Here is a 15130-nt window from a genome sequence, read left to right on the forward strand (position 1 = left end):
GCCTTATCTTCACAAATTACAACATCAACTGTAAAAGCGAAGTTTATCGTAAAAATATATCGTATTTTAACGTGCATTTTATTTTAATCGAGAAGTCGTAAGTAAAATGAAGAACAAGCTCGATCGGAAAACATCACTCGTAATCAGTATCCCAAATCAGCGCAACCGGTCGGCAACAAATCCGCATTATCTGCTAAATTAAGGATTGACTGACTCATAACTCGGGATTACGTCGCACAAATCATCGTTCGTGCTGGCAGCAGTCACTTTGCCAACGCTACATTCACCATCGTTCTATGGACGACATATGGTGTCGAGGGCTGTTACCGTGGAAAGCACTTCGCGTAAAGGAAAACTCTATTCGATGAAACTCCAATGGTTTCCGACACGTCATTGACACCACACCTGCAGTTGGGGGATGCTCCGTCCCGCGGGAACAAAATACAAACCGAATAAGAGTGAAGTCGGATCAAGCCACTATCAGTTATTATCTTCGTTGATACTATCAAATTAATACTGGCTTCAGCGATGACGCGACGCAGCTGCCGAAGAACAACGCGCCTTATGCCCGTTCTAGACTGGAGGATGATCCTACTCGCGACTACTCATCTTAGTCAGTAGTGTAGACAGATAAAAATCATTGATTATCCATGATTTTTACCCGTCTACATTACTCACTAGGATGAGCCGCGAGTAGGATCATCCTCCAGTCTAGAACGGGCATTAGAGATGAAATCGTGGAAAGCGTTTGTTCTCGCGAGAAGCAAATCGAGAAAAGGAACAGAAATACAGAGAACGCGCGTGAACTGACGTGCACGATATTCCCTTTCGCACAAAATAGATATTCCGGTATTTAATTTGAATAATAAAACGCCTTGGATACCCCCCCTGTGCTGATACTATGGGTGGCACCGCGGTCACCGCGGTCGCATCTCAATCTATATCATTATAGAATCTATATCATTAACTACCGATGGAATCAAAGCACGAGTAATGATCTCGACATTATCTCCGTTCAATCCGACACAGAACAGACTACTGTTGCGTTTTCTTGTCGAATGTGCTCAGAAATCGTTGGCCCCACTCTTTGCCTCTTTCCCTCAACCACAACTGTTAACGACATAGCTGCGGCATGCATGTGTGTGCGATAACGTTGTTTTAGACGGTTTTTAATCTTTTCCGTGGAATCGAATGGACTTCATTTCGACGGCCGGAGATTTCCATAACACCAATTGCATACACGAAACATCTATATTATTCCTATTATATAATTTTTGTAATTTAAGGAAAATAATTAGTGCTAATAATTATATCACGATATTTGCCTCCAGTTAAGAGGCAGGGTATTTAAAAAAAATTTGGAGTTCTCGTAGAGAAGGTCTTTCTATATAGAAACAAACTTATAATCATGCAGTTATATGTATAATATTATATATCTTAAAACCAATAATTTAAAAAGATAATGTTTTAAGAGACAATTTTTCATATCTTTGAAAAAATTTAGCAGCATTAACCAGATAATACAAGATTCTTCTAGATACAATGAGATCTATAGATACAATGCACGTATCTATTCGTATTCAACATGCGGAGGTATCAATGTTTTACTTCGAAATAATATAATTTCGATTATTTAATAATAGTATTATTGAATAAAAGTAAATCATTATATTCAATAATAATACAGAGTATTGATCCTACACGAATTTTCGGAATAATTGTAGTAAATAAAATAAAATAAATAAAAGCATATAATTAAAAACTTGCTGACAATCAGTTCGCAATATTAATAAAGATATACATGTGTATAAGGTACATGTGTGAAAAACATATGTCAGAAAATAATTCCTAAATCAGATTGTCTTCCTTATGCTATTGCATTTGTTAGATAGAAACTTTAATATCATAATCGATTATATCAGCATCGAGTTCAAAAGTGTTGTTTAATTATAGAAAATATATGTATAAAGATGATATGACCAAAAATATAAATAATATAACTAGAAAATATAAATCGAAAGCGTAAAGTAAGTTTTCTTTTCGGGAAAATTAATTTTAGAAACTGGGAAACATTTTTAAACTATAAATAAATAATATGTTCGTTCTATTTGCTTATAATAAGATAGTTATTTATGTACGGAATGCAAAAGGCTTATGGTGATTTCGGCTTGGAAGCTATTGAACAGAGATTAAAACATATTTGCATCTTGATATCGTATGTATATTTTACATATGTGTAATAACGGTTAAAGGTATATTTATGCATGCTTTATATACTTTGTTAAAAATTATTACATATGTATTGTGAGTATACAAGTGTAATCGAGATTTACTTCCCGCGATGACTTCTGAGAATTTAATCGCGATAACTATTAGAACACAGGTAAAGTCGTTTCTCGGAATATATATCTCGAAAATAGCTATACTGATTAGCGAAGACTCGATAAATAAGATAAAACTAAAGATAAATCAACAATAGTTAATAATTGTAAGAAAGAGTTTGACATAGCACATGAATCCAATCACTTATTAAATATCAGTCTACTTTTTGACATTAATATCAATTATGTCTCTTCACATAACAAATTACTCGAATAACCATAATAATCTGTTAGTTTTCGTCCTTGTTACATATTATAATATAGATTGATATTAATATCAATATTGATCTGTAATTATAAAATTAATAAGAATATTTCATTATTATAAAATTAAGATCAGAATTATGTTCTTCTTTTCAAATAAATGTAAAATAAAGATTTATCTCTTGATATTTCAATCATATGCTTCAGTATGTTTTATTACTCGATTATTAACAAATGTATTTATAGTTAAAGATAAAAACAATAATTCATTATAGAGATTACATATTTAAAAAATCACTAGTGTACAAAATAGATTTTTCAGAAACACATATGATTAATCAATTAGCAATTTTTGAAAAAATAAATATATGATGATATTCCAATAGAGCGAAAGAAAATATGAAATATCGCTACAATGTGATATAATGTGAAGCAATTATTGCACGAAATATATTTTTAATAAATTATTTTATTGTTGTCACATTACGTGTGCTCCAATTTGATACCAGTTATCTTCTTCAAAATTGTTAGCTTCTCATATGCTTGGCACATACACATATAGTCAGCGACAAATTATTATGTATAAGGTGCGATAAATTAATGACTAGAAAAAGACACCAAATGTTATCAAGAAATTTAATATCACGTCAGAACTTACACTTTTAATAAATGTACAAAAAGTTTTTTTTACTAGCTAATACATGTAATTATGAGATTACATGACACGAAAATTTAGGAATATTATTAGACCGTATGCCAATTATTGATATTATAGTGTCATTAATTAATCTCATACATTGTATTACCTTGAATGTCATCCTATTTTATACAACACCTAACGAATTATTTTTACATGAAACTTTTACAGCTTTCAAAATTTATCAAAAGAATGTAGCATGATATGACAATATCTCATATATATTTTAATAAAAATCATATCTATGTCGTAAGTGCTAATATTAAAAAGTTTAACGCATATAAGAGCTATTATCAATTCTCACTATATTGCTTTAAATATAATATGTACTTTATTAAATACATAGTATTAATATAATCTAAGTGGTAGCCTCAGAAAGTCTTAAAAGACAAATAAATGCAACGGAAATATGTTAAAAACAATGTGGTTTGATAAAAAAAAATGGCTTATTTAAAAAGCAAAAATATATATTGCGCTTAATCGCATTTTGTTATTATAAAAGAAAATTAATGCACAATAGAGTAGTATTTATCATTGAATTTTAAAAAATATATATTTTTTTCATATATAATTAAATAGATTAATTCAACTTTTGAGTTTTATTAAAAACGACAGAAAATAAATTTTTAAAATGTATATAGCTATTGTAATATTAATAGTATGCATATATTTACCATTTTTTATCATAATTTCTAAATTTATTAAATGATTTTATTAACGTACATCAGGAATCTCCTTAAATTCGGAATAACAAGAGAGAAAACTTTATATTAATATCTTTATAATAAATAATACCTTCTTATCTACCTTTCTTTTTAGCATTAATTTACTGTTTTGATAATAATTCTATGTAATTAAAATACGCTTCACTATCAGCAACATTGTAATAATTTATGATTAAACAACTCACGCAGTTTGCATTAACTCTATAATTATAATAAGTAAGTTGTAGCCTTGTCTTTTTTTTTTTTTTTTTTTTTTTTTTGAAGTACGCGTCTAATTTCTTGTTATATTGACTTGACTATATAATATTGTATGCAAAATTCTATTGATTTAATGCATCAGGTTCCATTTGGATGTTATCCCACTTGGTCCAACAATTCAATGTTGACAAGTTGACAAGATCTTTCCACATTTTTCAATGTTAGACACTATCATCTAAAAAAACAATAATTATTTATTTTACTCATGACTTAAAAATAGTTGCACTTTTATATATATAAACCTTTACCCATAACTTAAAAATAGTTGCACTTTTATGTATCTAAAACTATAAATTAGTTAGGGCATACTGGATTACAAATATTATAACAAAACTAGAACTTAATATAGGGTCTGTTTTCTATTGCTGAACTGGATGCACTAGTTCAGAGTTGATCTTTTTCTTTCCACTGTGGAGTAAAAGAGATAAACTCTAAACTAGAGCAGCCAGTTCAGCATTAGAAAACAGATCCATGATAAAGACACACGAGATAGATTCTGAAAGTTTCACGTAATAATATATAGTCTTCTCACCGTGATACCACCATTTTGTCTTTTTTGGATTCTTGTTGCAAGTTTTCACATAAAACGTATTGTCAGGCGGTCTCTTCTGCATGAAAAGTATTTGCATTATTTATGAATAATAAAGACACACGAGTGTTCATCTAATATCTAATAACTATATCTCGCACCTTCTCTTTACAGCTGCTTAGCATGGAAACGATACTCAGGCAAATGCTTTGCACACTGAGAGCAGGAGACCAATCCTCCGTTAATATGGATAAACAAATGTGACCGTTGCTGTAGACATGTGGGTGTATAGGGATATTCCCACCGATGAAAGTCACTTCTGGCGAATCGAACGGGTATTTGGAGCTGAATTTAAATTGCAGCTGAAATTGTTCCCCCTCGTATAGCGTGCCTTTAGCGCCTTCCATGTGAATAATCCACTGCGTCAAATTTTGCCCAGCCAATTCTCCATCTACGTGTACACCTGGCGGTGGCTCGCGTATCAGAGACATCAACTCCTTCTGCAGTCTCCTCTGGGATATTAAAAGAATGCATTAATGTTACATTCTCTTTTATTGTTATCAAATAGTCTTATGGAAAAACCTATCTTGTTCAAAGAGGCAAACGTAATACCAGTTAGTTAAAAATATATATTAATGCCTATAATAATAATTAGTAAAGAAGAGGAAGAAGAGCTCTAGGGGAGAAAGGACGAGAGAGGAAGAGAGAATGATATGTAAAGGTATGGTCTTATATGGCCAGGTAGGAAAAAGGGATGTTAATTTATTGTAAAGGTTTGGCTATGTTCCTTAAAAATGCCTTTCAAACCCCGACAGGAAGAAATAAACGTATATACATGCCTACAATAATTTCTCTTACTTCAGAAACCTTTATAAAAATCTCTATTTTAGCATATGTTAAATAATATGTTATACAGGGGTTATCATAAGAAACAAAGAGATGGAACCATTTTGTTTACGAGGCATTTATAACAATAAGAATAATTTTTAAATGGTTAAATAGCATATGTGTTGCGTGTGTTTAAAGATAAATATAATCGCGTTCTGACGATGTAAAACTCTTTATTGAACATTACAGTCGCTTCTGACTCATTCTCCAAGTAAATCAGAAACGGACTGCGTCAATAACGAGCACGGTTGACAAATCGTATTATTCGTCGCTGACGATCGTGACTCGTTGGACGATAAGCCGTAAGCGAGCCCGGCGAACAGATCGTCGGCAATGTCCGTCAGAATTACGCTCGATATGTTCGGTTCCCTCGCAAATCGAGGAAATGCCCTTTCTCTCTTTCCCTCTCTCCCTCCTTCGGTCTTTCCATTTTTCATTCCCGATTTCCTTCGCTGACGATCCGCCCGCGCTGTCTCGCTCGCGTCCCCGGGGATCACGCGAAGAAAAAGAAAAGAAGATGGAAAACCTCCGACGTACCTTCGACGGGGACGTTGCTGCCATTGTCGTCAAAGCGCTCTCCATCGAGAAACATAACCGCGGCCTGTTCGCGGGCGGGCGCACGTCCTCTCCGCCGTCCGTACCTTCCTCGCGGAGGGAGCAGACGTGAGACGTGTCTTCACGTTCTACCGCGATTCTCTTGCATTCTCGCGTGGAAAACCGTGGCGGTGGAGCGAGCGGCCCGTGCGGGGAAAACCGGGGAAAAGCAGGGAAAACGGACGGTGGCGGTGGCGGTTCCGCAATCCGCACAGTTCCGCAGCTGACTCCGCTTCGCTACTCCGGCCGATACGGCCGAGGCTGTCGGCTGTCGCGAGGTGCAGTGCAGCAGAGCGCACGATCCGCACGATTGTCGTCGTCGCACATACACACGCGGAAGATACGCGCGCGCGTGAATACCTGAGTACACGTATGTATGTATGTACGCACAACGGTACTTTTATGACACGACCGAGGCGAGGGAGGATATGCGAATAACGGACGATCGCCCGCGCGCGAAGCCAATCGGATCCGTCCGCGAGAAGGAAGGTAAAAGACGACAGGACGACGGAAGAGAGCTGTCGTCGTGCGCGCGCGAGCGGCGCGAGTGAAATCGCCGCGGAAAATCGGCGCGCCCCTCGAACATCAACGAAACGCGACGCGCGATATCGACACGCTGTAGAGACTCCTTTCAATAATTTACGGTGGCTCGCCGCAAGACGGAGGCGAGGGGTCGATGCCTCGCGTAGACGTCAAGACGCGAAACGGGCTGATTCGGTCTTTAAAAAACGTGCGCGCGTTTCACTCGGAAGCGGCTGATCGGATCGGACGTCGACTTATTGGCTCCGCCATTTCCCGATTAGCGCTTCCGGTTTTTCAAAACATTTGACAGGTTGTTGTCATATCAATTAATAATATATAAAGTATTCAGCAATTATAAAATATTCTAACTTGAAATAAATACTACTGATATGTTTTAAATCTTAATAATACTATTTAAAATAAAGTGCGAGTACTGAAAATCTATAGTTTACGTAACTAACCTACACTATAGATTTTCGGTATTGACAGTGAATATCGGAACGCAGCTTTAATATACACAAACTGAAGTTTCAGCAATTTGAAAATTCCGCGTATCAAGTTGGTCACGTGGTTTGATCGGGAAATGGCGTCTTCGAAACTTCCGGCCGATATTGGCTTAACTCTACCTTGACCAACTCTACAGGTTTGTTCGCGTCGCACGCTCCACCATGCTCCTACTCACTCCAACGCACTCCAAAAACTCATCTGCTCCAAACGCCACCTTTTATCCGTGATCCAAGTGCTCTTGGTGTTTATTGGAGTATGCGACGTGAACAAACCTTTAAGCCCCTTGCACAATAGGCGATAGCGATAGCGATAGCGACAGCGACAAAGTTGCCGACAAAGCTGTGGCAACTTTGACACCCAAGCCGCTGAGTAGCAGTCGAACGTGATTGGCTCTTACTTTTAGAACCAATCAATCAACGCAGATTGTTGATAAGACGAACTGAGACGAACTCAACAATTGTGTCCGCTGAACGTGGCCATGGACACAGTAGGTTTGTTCGCGTCGCATGCCCCACCATGCTCCTAATCGCCGCGTTCAGCAGACACAACTGTTGAGTGTCGTCTTATCAACACGCTACGCTGATTTGCTCGGTCTAAAAGTAAGAGCCAATCACGTTCGATCGCTACTGAGCGGTTTGTTCTGCTGAACGCGCCCAATCACTCCAACGCACTCCAAAAGGCAAAAACTCATCTGCTCCAATCGCCACCTTTTATCCGCGATCCAAGTGCTCTTGGTGTTTATTGGAGATTGGCGTATGCGACGCGAACAAACCTTAAAAGTTGAACAAGGACGGAACGACGCTGTTGTGCACCCGAGTGTAGAGCTCTAGATCTATAATCTTATAACATTAGTTGCTTTCCATTTACATCAAAACTCAGATAAATCTCACTTCTGTCTTTCTTCAACGTTGAAGAAAGACAGAAGTGAGATTTATCTGAGTTTTGATGTAAATGGAAAGCAACTATTAATTCTTCAAAAGGTGAATTGAAAGGAATTGTCTTCTGCGAGGAGAAATTAATTCTGTAAAATTACACTCGCTATCTTCAAAGCTGGGAATCGCTTCTAAAACTCGAAGAATTTCTCTCTCCTATGCCCCTTTTCAACGAAAAAAAAGAAATTGTTTTTATATTCTACTGTTGAATTGCAAAACTTTTGTTTTTTAATAATACACCTCTTTTCAACAAGATAGTATACACACATACACGCACACATTTCTCAATAAGATTTAATTTATATATGGTATATATGTACATAAATTGGGAAGAGTTTCTATTAATTCCTTTTAGTTCCTACATTTTGTAGAAATCGCAATGGACACTGTATAAGAAATATACGATTATGTTCAATGGTCTTATTGTTTAATTTAGATATTGCAAAAAATGGACCTCTCTGGCACAGGCAACATTACACCGCAAGAATTTATACATGTGTTCTCCAAAATACCAGACTTCGCACACACGTTCCAATTTAAAATTAATTATAATTTAGCAAAACTTGTCGCGCATGAACTCTCCGACACCGATTCGTTTTAGTACTTTCCTTTGTGTAAGGAAAATTTTCAATTATAAAAGAAATTGAGGCAAAAATTTCTTTACACTTTTATTTTAGGAATTGTATTATATGTTACGATACAATTTTATAATTGAATTATATTTTACTATTTCACTCTTCACGTCTCGTAAATATATATGTATAGGTATTATTGCATAAATATATTGCATAAATACATTACAGCATAATAAACTTTCAATACAACTCGATTTAGCGTTCAACAGTTAACACTTGTAAGCGATGTAAATCGCGCTTTATTGCTAACTTATTTTGTTATGTGAGAAATTTATAATTATAATTGATTTACGATATATACATACATATATACACACTCGAGTAAAAAATTATTTTATATATATTTTTTTATTAAATTACAAAAGATCAAGTAACAATCAATTATATATTTATATATCTAGGAAATAATGTACACGCATAGGTTAGATTAGGTAGGATTAAAAATAGTTATTTTAATAATCAGTAGAATAATACATAGTACAAAGAGAATATTTATTACAAAATTAAATTTGATACAACAATATGGCTGTTTATATTTTACAATCAAGAATTTAAAATTTATAATTATCTAATCTCTTTTCCTTAAACGTAATAATAAATAACGCAATTCTAGCTCCAGGTTGAAAGTCCGTCTTTTCATACCTTGAATTTTATATTTCATTATAATTTTTATTTTGTTTAATTTAGGCACCATGCTATATGGGGGGTTCTCCGGATGTATGCTAATAGCAATTCCCGGGTTCCCCCCTCAAGCGTCGCGAGGGACTCGTGGGTGTTTTTAGCCGGTAGGCCATGTGCGTGGTATCTTCCGCGATGCACGCACATGGAATCCGGCAGTCCGGCACTCCCTCTGCCTCTCCTCAGAGACGGAGGGGTCTTCCCCCCGACTAGGGGGGGTACAGGGCAGGCTCAGGGGCGGAAACGTCCCTGGAGTATCCCTGTAGTGGAAGATTTCACCCACGATAAAAAAAGGGCACCATGCTATATCATTATATCATTATACATCGTACATATGCAGTATATCACTGAGTTTCTGATTCACTCGTATCAAGTTTCGGTTTTTTCATTCTTAAGTCCTTTCTGGTTTTCTTTACATGTGAACTGGGAATCGGATTAGGAAATTTATCGTACCTAGCATGTCCTCTGAAGCCATCAAAACTCATACCACTGCCACTGGCAGTTTTCTGAAATAAATATGAGAACATTGTGACACATATAGATAACAATATATTAAATACAAGTGTAAAGTGACTCACTTGATTCGGTTGATAAAATTTCGATTTTTTCGCAAGTATCGAAGTTTCTTTCAAACTGTTATTAGATTTCTGTCTTTTTATACCGTTATCTCTCATCGAAAAGAAACCTTGCGATTTTATGCTCTGTGGAGTATCCTCGGTACTATCCTGCAACAAGAAATAATTTATAATACTGATATTCAAAATGATTCAAAATAAAACATTTTAGTTAAACGCAATAAGTTATAGTTTACTTACTGGATTTATAACCTTGTTTTCTGTAGAGACACGCGTGTATTCTTGCTGTAATTTTTCATATTTCTCTCTAACCTCTCTGCTCTTGTTAGACATGTGTTCCAATTCCCTGAAAAATTTACTAATTAAATCTATGATACATTCACATGTCACGTTTGATGACAATGGATGCTTGATGTACGCTATAAGATAACATTTAATTGCAAGATTAAATACAAACTTGAAAATTACACGTATATATTTAAAACTTATATAACAAAATACTATGAAAAAAACATACTTTTCCAAATGTTGAATATTTTTCTTCAGATGTTCATTCTCTTTCCTGTAATAATGTGTTTCCAATTTTCCATATGCCTCTGTGAGTTTGAAAATTCCATCTTTCAACTTTAGTAGAAAAGTCAAGCTGTCAATTCTTTTCTGCAGTGATGCAGCATCTTCTGTGATACTGTCGCTGTTTGAAAAATTGAAATATATCCTGCGTATCGTCTGCTCGGTTGTCCTGTCCCGACATTGTGGGCAGGTCTTTGATCTGCAACAATTCCACAGATCAAGCTAAACACATTCATGTGCAAGCAATATAAAACATTTTCAAAAATTATAAAAAAGCTTCTTTGAATGATAGGCAAAAAAAGAAAAAGAACTACAAGAGAATGCAGAAATGTTTGATAGTATCAAATATTTACCTTTCTAGCCACTGCATTAAGCACGTTAAGTGAAAAATATGTCCACACGGTGTGTAGAAAACCTCGTCGGATGGTGCCAGTAAATCACTACATATTACGCACACTATATTCATTTTATCAACTCCGCTGATGGAAAATCGACAATAATCCGCCTGATTACGAGTGACAATTGGCTTCGTAGATGATCGTTGCGGATTTCACGACGAAGCTCCCATGATATTTCGCTGACCGTTATATATCATTGTGAGTTTTTTGTTAGAAAGTTAGAAAAATATTAAATGTTCACCTATACAAATCAGCTGCTTGTTATTGACTGCTTCTTCTTTGATTTGATGACCTTCTGGGTTCAATACGGCCAGTATAAACAGAGTATGTACATACAAGTCACCACAAAATACAAATGAACTTCGGGCGAACAACAACCACCACATGCCGATTGCCGCCACGGAAATCGCAGCGAAAACAGTGACATGCCCTCCCGACGACACCATCAACCAATCAGGACTCGCATATTCAGAGCGATACCGCTACGCGCAGATGGCTGCACTATACACGTGATCGGCGACCAATCGACGTAGTCGCTTGCGGAGCGCAATTGACATTGGCCGCGTTCAGCAGACACAACTGTTGAGTTCGTCTTATTAACACTCCGCGTTGATTGGTTGGTTCTAAAAGTAAAAGCCAATCACGTTCGACTGCTACTGAGCGGCTTGGTCTGCTGAACGCGGCCATTGACGGTTTGAATTCGCGATAAATTCACCAGATTTTTGCTTTTTACGGAAAGTTTTCACCAGTTTTTAGAATAGAAAAGAAATCACACCTCCCGTAACTTAGCCGGTCAACTTCGACTTTAATTTTTTTTTTTTAAATCGTTTGTTGGTCGTTTGTTGGTGATTGTTGGCCTAATTACAACGTTTGTTGGTTCTTAATTTTTTTTTATATATGGTTTATTTTAAATAAACCAATCTTCGATTACTGTAGATGCGGCTTTAATGTGAGATAATTTTTCGGTTTTTTTTCGTTTTTAAGACTAATAATAAACCAACAAACGCTAAAATTAGACCAACAATCATCAGCAAACGATTACGCATCGATTAGGCTTTTTTTAAATTAAAAATAAAATTTTTCCGGCTAACTTAAGGCTAATTTTTCTTTTTTAATTTAAAAAAAAGTTAAGAACCAACAAACGTTGTAATTAGGCCAACAATCACCAACAAACGACCAACAAACGATTAAAAAAAAAAAAATTAATAAAGTCGAAGTTGACCGGCTAAACGGGAGATAAAAATCACCAAATTTGGTGAAATTTCACCAGGGTTGGCAACACTGGCCCTGACGTTGGCCGCGCTCCGAGTAAAGGCGAGTTCTCGCGAGATCTCGAACGCTGTTGGGCCGGGGCCGGGGGGGGGGGGGGGAGGGAATCGGACGACGCGCCGTCGCGTTGAGGTGCGACACGATGGTAATCGCACGTTCGTGACTGTAGCCTGAAAATATTTTTGCGGATGACGTTCTCTCTCGCGCGGCCGAGATCATCGGAGGGACGATACGTTTTACGGTTATTATTACGCGTCTGACGTGCGCGCGGGGTTCAGCGTTATTATCCGCGGTGTTATCGCCGGGCGGACTTGTGTGCAATGGAGAGTATATTTCACGAGAAGGTGAATAACGTAAACGCGACGATCAACTCGACGTCGTCACCGCGCGCGGGTGTCGCGCTCTCACGTTTCTCCTCGCTCAATGTTTCCTTTTTTTTTTTCTCTTTCCTCGCAGCAAGAGGGATACCTGTGCGCCCAGCACTGCCTGAACGCGCTTCTACAAGGCCCGTACTTCAACGCCGTCGACCTGGCGAACTTCGGCCACCAGATGGACGAGGAGGAGAGGATCCGGATGGCCGAGTCGGGCGTTGACAGCGAGGATTACAAGCTGTTCCTCGAGGTAAACACGACGTTGGAGCCCCTCACTGTATCAGTTGGCGATACTCGACGATGTAGGAGCATCACGCGAGGTTTAAATTACAGAAAAGACCGTCAACCCTTTCAAAAGTTCCCTTTTCGCTTGACCCTTGTCTATTATTCCCCGCCGAGAGCCGAGCACAGTACTGTTTGTAACAACCTCAAAATTGCTTCTTATGTTTAGCAACCATCGGGAAACATGGACGACAGCGGATACTTTTCAGTTCAAGTTATTAGCAGTGCTTTGAAAGTTTGGGGTTTAGAACTGATTCCATATAACAGCACGGAACCGACAGCTTTACTGGCACAGAACGATCCTTCGTAGGTTATTGATAATTTGTTCGGGTCCACTTTTGCGCTGTGCCTTGAGACATTCTGTTCTATCGCACTCGCAGAAGAGCACTCTCTTTCCAAAGATTTTTCAATTGCTCTTAGAACAATTAACAGATCCACACAATTTAACACATATGAATTAAGTAATATTTATATACTAACATATTTATTTATTTACATTTATATCAAGTGTACTCTCTTTCAAAGATATAAAACAAGTAATTTCATTTACAATAATCTTATAAGATAATGCGTGAAGTGGCGATGTAATTTTCAGGCGGATGAGAGCGTATATTTGTAATTATAAGGGACATTGGTTTACAATAAGAAAACTCGGAAGTCAGTGGTTTAATTTAAATTCAATGCTTAGCGGACCCCAGCTTATATCAGACACATACCTCACAATGTACCTAGCTCAATTATTACAAGAAGGTAAGCAGTAGCGTAACGAGATAATAACGAAAAATAGTAAGATATGTCAATCGTCAATCCTTCTTACAGGTTATTCTATTTTTATCGTTATCGGCACCTTTCCGCAATGTCCCGCCGAGGATGTACTTTTGAAAAATCCCATAGTTGCGACGAAAAACAATTCAAACTCGGAGTCGAAAACCACGTTGAAAGGCAATCGCTTAGGCACCAAGCTGGAAGACGAAATCTTGAAAACCGCACTTGCGATGGGTGAAGTGAAGGTCCCGCAATCCTCAAGTGCAATCAGCGACGTGTCCACGTTCTCGCACAAACCCGGACTATCCACGGACGAACCTCGCGAAAGGATAATCCCCATAAGAATCGAGGGCAGGGAGGAGAAGAGCGACGAGGAGGAAGACGAAAATGTGCAATTAGCTAGGGCCCTGCAAATGAGTTTGCAGAATGACGAGGACGATGTGGACAAGACGCTAAAATTGAGACTGGATCTTCACACCGACGACAAGACGACCCATTTAACGGAGATGGCGAACGACACCGACGAGGATGACGAGCTGAGACGAGCGCTGCAGCTGAGTCTCGAGTGTGTCACCGCCCCACCAACCCCCGATCCCGAAGATCTACGCTGGCGTCGGCTGAATCACTTCGGCATCTACACAAGGACATCCAACAGTGAGGCTCCCGCGAAGCTGAACACTTAACAATAAGCATGAACTCTGCACAAAATGTCTATTACTAAACTGACCGTTGTATTATAAATTATACGACCGAGTGATTGAGCTCGACAAGGTATGTCACTTTGTACACTAATAAGATAAGAGAGACACATGTCAGAGGGGATCGAGGTTCTTCTTCTGGTTCCTTCACTTCTGGTTCGTCGAAGCTGAGCGGAGCTCTTGTTGATGTCTCGTTGATTCTCTCTTTCTCTCAACTTTGTTATACTAATCGTTCTCGGAATAAAACCGTTTGAGCAAGAAATCTGCCATTACTGACCAATTCTGATCTAAATGTGTGTGTGTGTATATGTGTGACAGTTTATATATACATATAATATATTTAAAATACAAAGTATATTTGTGAAAGATGATTGATTTAATATATAAAAAATACAGCAATATCTCTTATAAAATATATAGACTTGACGAACAGATTGAAATACTTTTTGGATCAATTTATGTCCATTATTTCTACCAGTGTAGATTAACTTTAACATCGGTTTAACTTACTTTTTATCTTTTTCTAATTATTAGACTAAAGTTAATCTGCATTGGTAGAAGTAAGCACTAGGATTAAAGTTTTACACCAAACATTCCTAATAGTCGAGTAGTATCACCGGTGAAAAAATGTCAATATTGATCAGAATTTCTT

At 37.2% G+C, this 15130-nt stretch overlaps 3 protein-coding genes across 5 annotated transcripts; 1 reads left to right on the forward strand and 2 right to left on the reverse strand.

The window, feature by feature from the left end:
* Positions 1 to 3036: 3036 nt before the first annotated feature.
* On the reverse strand, positions 3037 to 6860 carry LOC139779117 (ubiquitin-conjugating enzyme E2 W). Its single transcript, XM_071717376.1, has 4 exons — positions 6220 to 6860; positions 4956 to 5306; positions 4798 to 4873; positions 3037 to 4440 (listed from the first exon to the last, which is right to left on the reverse strand). The coding sequence occupies exons 1-4, from the start codon at positions 6262 to 6264 to the stop codon at positions 4427 to 4429; spliced, it is 486 nt and encodes a 161-aa protein (XP_071573477.1). The 5' UTR covers positions 6265 to 6860; the 3' UTR covers positions 3037 to 4426.
* Positions 6861 to 9345: 2485 nt separating this feature from the next.
* LOC139779111 (uncharacterized) lies at positions 9346 to 11472 on the reverse strand. Of its 2 annotated transcripts, none has more exons than XM_071717360.1 (6): positions 11335 to 11472; positions 11049 to 11272; positions 10643 to 10894; positions 10366 to 10471; positions 10129 to 10275; positions 9346 to 10056 (listed from the first exon to the last, which is right to left on the reverse strand). In XM_071717360.1, exons 2-6 carry the CDS (start codon positions 11159 to 11161, stop codon positions 9895 to 9897), a joined length of 780 nt encoding a protein of 259 aa, XP_071573461.1. In that variant the 5' UTR covers positions 11162 to 11272; positions 11335 to 11472; the 3' UTR covers positions 9346 to 9894. The 2 variants fall into 2 exon arrangements, with proteins under 2 accessions (XP_071573461.1, XP_071573462.1); XM_071717361.1 differs by having other exon boundaries at positions 9346 to 9810; positions 9883 to 10056; positions 11049 to 11457.
* A 1042-nt stretch (positions 11473 to 12514) lies between these two features.
* On the forward strand, positions 12515 to 14910 carry LOC139779109 (ataxin-3-like protein). Of its 2 annotated transcripts, XM_071717357.1 has the most exons (5): positions 12515 to 12706; positions 12819 to 12983; positions 13185 to 13321; positions 13611 to 13765; positions 13835 to 14910. In XM_071717357.1, exons 1-5 carry the CDS (start codon positions 12683 to 12685, stop codon positions 14461 to 14463), a joined length of 1110 nt encoding a protein of 369 aa, XP_071573458.1. In that variant the 5' UTR covers positions 12515 to 12682; the 3' UTR covers positions 14464 to 14910. The 2 variants fall into 2 exon arrangements, with proteins under 2 accessions (XP_071573458.1, XP_071573459.1); XM_071717358.1 differs by lacking the exon at positions 12515 to 12706 and having other exon boundaries at positions 12914 to 13053.
* Positions 14911 to 15130: the final 220 nt, after the last annotated feature.

This window comes from Temnothorax nylanderi, unplaced genomic scaffold, assembly GCF_030848795.1.
Source record: "Temnothorax nylanderi isolate EJ_2023f unplaced genomic scaffold, tnyl_v1.0 TNYL_tig0210_pilon, whole genome shotgun sequence".
Classification (NCBI taxonomy): Eukaryota; Metazoa; Arthropoda; class Insecta; order Hymenoptera; family Formicidae; genus Temnothorax; species Temnothorax nylanderi.

Coding starts and splice junctions, on each gene's coding strand:
- LOC139779117 (XM_071717376.1), bottom strand. CDS start 6,264: ATGGAGAGCGCTTTGACGACAATGGCAGCAACGTCCCCGTCGAAG. Junction 5,307..6,219: donor CAGCAACGTCCCCGTCGAAG/GTACGTCGGAGG, acceptor TTAATATCCCAG/AGGAGACTGCAGAAGGAGTT. Junction 4,874..4,955: donor TAAGCAGCTGTAAAGAGAAG/GTGCGAGATATA, acceptor CTTTTCATGCAG/AAGAGACCGCCTGACAATAC.
- LOC139779111 (XM_071717360.1), bottom strand. CDS start 11,161: ATGAATATAGTGTGCGTAATATGTAGTGATTTACTGGCACCATCCGAC. Junction 10,895..11,048: donor TTAATGCAGTGGCTAGAAAG/GTAAATATTTGA, acceptor GAATTGTTGCAG/ATCAAAGACCTGCCCACAAT. Junction 10,057..10,128: donor AATTTTATCAACCGAATCAA/GTGAGTCACTTT, acceptor TATTTATTTCAG/AAAACTGCCAGTGGCAGTGG.
- LOC139779109 (XM_071717357.1), top strand. CDS start 12,683: ATGGAGAGTATATTTCACGAGAAG. Junction 12,707..12,818: donor AGAGTATATTTCACGAGAAG/GTGAATAACGTA, acceptor CTTTCCTCGCAG/CAAGAGGGATACCTGTGCGC. Junction 13,322..13,610: donor CTGGCACAGAACGATCCTTC/GTAGGTTATTGA, acceptor TGTAATTTTCAG/GCGGATGAGAGCGTATATTT.